The sequence below is a fragment of the Mastomys coucha genome, unplaced genomic scaffold (genome assembly GCF_008632895.1).
Source record: "Mastomys coucha isolate ucsf_1 unplaced genomic scaffold, UCSF_Mcou_1 pScaffold1, whole genome shotgun sequence".
Lineage (NCBI taxonomy): Eukaryota > Metazoa > Chordata > Mammalia > Rodentia > Muridae > Mastomys > Mastomys coucha.
In genome coordinates, this window is record NW_022196891.1 from 3,077,041 (window position 1) to 3,083,570 (window position 6,530).

The 6,530-nt window shown below is 46.2% G+C and overlaps 1 protein-coding gene across 1 annotated transcript in view; it reads right to left on the reverse strand.

Moving 5' to 3' along the window:
• The window catches only part of Kdsr (3-ketodihydrosphingosine reductase), a 38,348-nt gene that overhangs the window by 4,638 nt on the left and 27,180 nt on the right, over positions 1-6,530 (reverse strand). Inside the window, exon 9 of the mRNA XM_031379888.1 lies at positions 3,315-3,416. Within this exon, the coding sequence (XP_031235748.1) occupies positions 3,315-3,416 (102 nt within the window). The remainder of the gene's footprint in view (positions 1-3,314; positions 3,417-6,530) is intronic.

A 6,530-nucleotide genomic window follows, 5' to 3' on the forward strand; every position in this document is an offset into this window, starting at 1 on the left:
GAGAGAGAGAGAGAGAGAGAGAGTGCACAGGAGGCAGGTGCACACTCCCAGGCAGTGGGGCAAAACAGTAGAGGCTTTGCTACGAGGAGTAGCTGCCTCAGAGATGGCACAAAGTGAAGTTGAAGAGGACGGTTCTCCCAGAAAGCCTTAGGTAATGGCCTGAGTGAGTGCAAAAGGGACTTTTGAAAAAAAAAAAAAAGCCAAGAAAACTAAACAGAAGCTGGTCAAGGGCGATGAGTAAAATGATGGTGAGCAGCCAGGGTCTCAGGAAGGGATGAATGAAGGTGTCCTCTCATCTTGGGAGTTTCAGGACAGTGCAATGATCCCATGTGGCCTGAAGAGGGGATGGATACACAACTCACAGAAGCACAGCAGTAGCCAGAGTGTAAACATTATGAGAATAGTATGGCAATACTGACTCATCTGAAATAAACGTATCACACTAATGTAAGGACTTGGCGACACAGGGGCACGGTTGGCAGGTGTATAGGGAACGTTCTATACTTTCCATTAAGTAAGATCTGTTATGAGACTAACTATGGAGCAGAGACTGAAGGACGATCAAGCCTGATATAGCTGTCTCCTGAGAGGCTCTGACAGTACCTGACTAATACAGATGTAGAGGCTCACAGCCATGCATTGCACTGAGTACAGGGTCCCCAATGAAGGAGTTAAAGAAAGGACTGAAGGAGCTGAAGGGTTTGCAGCCTCTTAGGATGAACAACAATATGAACTAACTAGTACCCTCAGAGCTGCCAGGGACTAAACCACCAACAAAGGACTGCACATGGAGGGACTGATGGCTCTGGCAGCATGTGTATAGCAGAGGATGGCCAAGTCGGTCATCAACGGGAGGAGAGGCCCTTGGCCCTGTGAAGGTTCTGTGCCCCAATGTAGGGGAATGCCAGGGCTAGTAAGCGGGAGAGGGTGGAGTGGCGAGCAAGGGGAGGGGAGAGGGGAACAGGGGTTTGTTCTTGTTGTTTTTGGGTTTTTTTTGGAGGGGAAACTGGGAAAGGAGAAATCATATGACATGTAAATAAAGAAAATATTTAATTAAAAAAAAATAAGATCTGTTATTTAAAATAAAACAACAAAGCAAAGGTCTGGGAGAGGAAGACCTTCGAGAAAAGGGACAACACTGGCACACCCACTACTAGAGCTTAAACAGGGGCCTGTCCAGACACTGACCACAGGCCAAGGGAGGACATGCCACAGACAGGAGGAGAGCCGAGGGAGCGGGAAGAAATGGCAGCAGACTGAGGCTGGTGCTGTGCACTGGATTTCAAGCTTCATCCAGAGCCCCAGGGAGCCACTGATGGATTAATGTAAGGTAGAGTTGTATTTCACAAACACAGCAAAGAAAGTCTCTCAGCATCCAGTGGCCCGCACAGGGGCTTAGGTCCCAGGGACTGGGAAAGGGCTATGCTCTATTCTATGGGAGTGACTGCCATCTTTTCCTGTTGAGAAAGCAGCCTGCTGAGGTAGGCCTCTGTATGTCCCAAAACATGTCACAAATTTGGATTTTCTGTTTTGCTACACCTGGCTTTGCAACAATTTTATTTAAATGAACACATTCTTGGAGAGTGGTGGCTCACAAACATATCTCAGTGGCAGGGGAGGGTCAGTGTAAGGAGACTCGCTTCTATCAGGGGGACCACAACACCACTTTTCATGTTCTACTGCACAACCTACCCATAGGTGGATCTGGTAAGGGATAGTGACCTTGTTCTCAACTCTGGGATCATCAGCAGAGATGCAGAATGTGAGAGAGATAGAAATCTGAAGAGCAAGGTGAAGAGTGGGACCAGAGCCCCAGAGCCCCAGAGCCCCAGAGAAGCTGAAGCAGAGTAGTGGGGGATCACAGCCTGACTCTGGCTTGGGCATGAGCACCCATCACAGAGTGAACACACTGGAGGAGAGGGCTGTGGCAAGAGATGAGATAAAGGGATCCAGAGGACTTAAAGTTTATTTTAGACTTGCTGAACTGGAAATGTCTCGTTACTTCCCAGGGAAAATATATAAAAGAAATTGATTTTTAAAAAGGTTGGAGTACGAACCTAGTTCTAGACTGAGTTTTAGACTTGGCATCATTGTGTGAAGGGGCAAGACAGGTGGATAGGTGCAGACTCTGTGCTCTGTGTTGTGTAGGCGCTGGCTGTTAGGGTCCAATCACAAGCAAGAGTGACTTAGGCCCTGTCCTCAAAGATATTATCCATAACAAGGTTTACTGTCAAACAAATCATGATAGGGGAACATTTCAGAATGAGACAGGTTAGGAAAAAGGTCCGAGAAAAAAGAACTAGGAGTTATCTGAATGCACTTCACACAGATCCCTACAGACCAGGGCTTTGTCAGCCATGATGCTTGGCTTTGCCCCGCAAGGTTCCTTCCATTACAGCTCTAATGACACGGCTGCCATTAGCACTGCCCACCAGTATCAGCACTCCAGGGCAGAGTCCTTCAGGGTTAGCGAGTCCTCTCATACCTAACTATCTGGGGAAGACAGAACCTTAGCAACAGGAGTAAAACTTTTAGGCCTGAGAGATGATGGTTCAGATGTCAAGAGCACACGCTCTTCTTCCAGAGGGCCTGAATTCGATTCCTAGCACCTAGCTGGCAGCATACTTTCTGTAATACCCAGTTCCAGGGAACCCAGTGTTTTCATCTGCCCTCCATGGGCACTGCACACACATGGTGTACAGACATCCATGGGGGAAAGAACTCGTGCACGTATCTTTTTGTGACCACAGCTAGGCTCCCAGACTAGACAGGTTGGCTGGCTCACAAACTCTGGGGATCTGCCACACGGGGCTTGGGTTACAGATAGGAACCACCACACTAGCTTTTTATGACAGTGCTGGCAATCTGGATGAAACTATTAAGGGCCAGGTATGCCTGATCCTCTCTTTGAGTCTCCTTCAGCTTAGCTACTGGAGGGCTTAATGAGCTAGAAAATGGTTTCTTTCCTAATGTTTCACTGGTTGTGGACAATGCTGCCCCACACCATTCTAGACCAAGTTTTCCTTTTCTGGACAACTTAGAGCAAGGATTCTTTACTGAAAACTAGGTAAGCTCCCAACAACAGCCACGGCCCCTCATCCACTTGTGGCCTGGTTCCTCACTTCCACCCAGTACGCATCCTCGTTCCACCTGCTCGCTTACTTACTGTTGACAGAGAGAGAAACAAGCTTTACTTTAAAACTACTGCACTATAGTCTTCATCTTTTTCTCACAGAAGGAGGATACGGTAATTCTTGTGCTGTGAGTCTACCTGTCTGAATGTCTACCTGGCTGCAGGCTGAGAAAGGGCTTACCTGCTGGAGTCCTTCAGTGATGGAAGTCACAGGGGCCATTCCACAGGTCAGGGAGGATAGCATGTACCCATCTGAGCCGATAGAACTGTTAAAGTTTCCTTGCTAGAAAAGAAGCAAGTGAAACAGAGTGGGACAGAGTAAGTTAAAGAAATCGGTTCAACACTGGAGGAGCAGTGAAGTGTGCCTCCTCACTTTATAAGGGACAGCACAGCGACTCAGAATATACCAGAACTACAAAATGGGCACATACACTTAAAGTATGTTTGGTTCTGAAAGAACGAGTCCACGGATCCCTGTGGGTTCCAGGACCTTTCAGGGTCTCTGGGGACAATGAAACTGTCAAATAACACTGATACACTGGCTGCTCTCACAGCACAAAACAGAGTTTCTGAAAATGTGGCCCTAATGCAGTCAGTGCCACCACCGAAGACACACACACACACACACACACACACACACACACACACACACACGCATAAGACACACACACACATGCGCGCACACATACATGCACACTCATACATACACACTCACACACGCACACATACACACACATATACGCTCATACACACACACACATACATACATACACACACATACACACACACTCACACACATGTGCACACACATGCACATACACACACGCACACACACGCACACATACACGCACATACACACATACACACACATTCACACACAAACACACACACACATACACACACACTCACACACATGCACATACACACACTCACACACGCATACACACACGTGCACACACACATACACACTCATACATACAAACACACACATACATACACACACACATACACACACACAGTCTTTAAGAACCCAAAAGACGCCACTGTATTTAAAAATGCATGATACAACAGAGAAGTTCCTCACTTAATTGAGTAGTAATACTGAGGACAATGCTCCTCCCCTCACAGACCTGTAGTCAACCAAGGTCTAAGAAGGCTAACTGGGACATCCCAGAAAGAAGTGGTTCAGAAGTGGTCAACTGCATGCTGTCTGCACAATAGCCCAGCATCTTGGGCTGCCCAGCTCTGCCCCACATGGGATATGTATCACTTCTTTGTTCCTCAATATACCGGGGTCTAATCCATTAATTAAACAGTTGGGGTTTGACTGTTTATGAGGCAGGGTTTCAGGGTGCCCTTGGGCTCACCTTGTAACTGAGGATGACCTTGAGTTTTTCCTCTCTTTACTCCACAAGCGCTGAGACTGTAGGCATGTGTTCTCATACTCAGTTTATATGGTACCAGGGAGAACCAGGGCTTCTTGCATACTAGACTATCACTCTACCAACTGAGCTCCATTCCCGCTAGGCTCTTTCACAGGTGTAAATATACACAGGAGACGACACATAGCATTCCCAGGAACCAGCAGCAGCTGCCATTTTAGGCTGGCCGTGGTCCATCTCCTGGAGGACACTGGGAAGAGGGCTCCTGTTCTCAGGTGACAAATAAGAAATTCACTGCGAGTGCTTCAGTTTGACTGGGAACACTAGAGGCTGCCCACGCCTTGAAGACAAGCCCTCATGGAACACCTCAGAGCTGAATTTCCTGACAAAACTATTTTCCTGTTTAGCAACTATTCACTAGCTGTCTAGAACATTCCAACTTGGGCTTGAGGCACAAAAAGGGCAGACAAATGAACTGAACTTGTGGCTTGCAAGAAGACCACAGAATACATGTGTGCATGGGGAAAAAAATTAAGATTTATGAAAACTTTATTCTTCAGCATGAGACAGTTGGCTTCCTGATATTTCCTTGATCTCTGATGAATGTGACTTTTGATAACTCACATATTCCATATTTTCCAAATGATTAATGCATGTTTTCAAATGATGAATGAGTGAAAGATTCATTCAATATAGAAATGAGACATGGATTTCAGTGTTACCGAGAACAAAAAGCTCATTGGTGCAGTTTCTAATTTCATACTGCAACCAACCTTTAAGAAAACCCTAATTGTCAAGATGGGGGCTAATATAAAAATAAAAAAAGAAAGAACATTATGCTCATAATTATCTGAGAAGCCTGTGAAAACTTTAGCCCCTCTCAACTATGTATCTGTTTAAAGTCGGGTTTTCTTCAAATGTTTCAGAAAGAATGTATTTAACAGACTGGCCGCAGCAGCAGACGCGAGAGGGCAGCTGGCATCCATTAGTGTGGACTTTGTAGAAGCTAGTGAAAATACCATGCCACTCTCCCTGATGAATTTCTGTTTGAAAATAGCTATGCTTGAGCCACATGTAGTAGTAATACCAGCACTTGAGAAGTGGGAGAAGGGTCAGTAGTTCGAGGTCACCCTCAGCTGCAAATGAGTCTGAAGCTACTGGAGGCCCACATGAAAAGAAGCTGAGAAAAGGAGCGACTCGGCAGACAAGCGCTCTTGCCACTTGACTCGGATGATCAAAGTTTGATCCCAGGACCCCAGTGAAGGAAATAACTGACTCTTCAAATCTGTCCTCTGACTGTTACACACACACACACACACACACACACAATTGAAAAGAAACCATAAAGAGAGGGGGACAATGCCTATGCGTCCAGTCCAAGGGATGTGGTGCTCTCCTGGCCTTTGCAGGCACCGCTCATACATACACTCAGGCACAAACGTACATTAAAAGAACAAATAAAGCTGTTTAAAAGTGGAGTAAAAGTATTTAAGTTTTATTATTTCCTAGAGTGTGTGTGTATGTGTGTGTGTGTGTGTGTGTGTGTGTGTGTGTGTGTGTGTGTATGTGTATGTATATGTGTGTGTGTGCGTGTATATGTGTGTGCGCGCTGACTGCATGCATGTCTGGGTACAACATCATACTTGAGGAACTGCTGAGCCTCCACGTGGTGGTGGGAAATGAATCCTTTATAAGAACAAGTGCTTTTAACCACCATGGCAACTGCCCAGTCCCAACTTCTTTAATTTCAAATTACTGTATCTCCTAACTAAATCTCTTCCCCATCTTCTTCTGCTGGTGATGGAACCCAGCACCATGTGCATGCAAAGCAAGCACCACCATCTTAAGACAACAATAGCAGCAGCAGCAGCAGCAGCAGCAAGAACACCTTGAGGATGCTTCAACCACAACCACAACAATAACACCTTGAGGGTGCTTCAACAACAACAACAACAACAACAACAACAACAACACCTTGAGGGTGCCTCATCAACAACAACAACACCTTGAGGGTG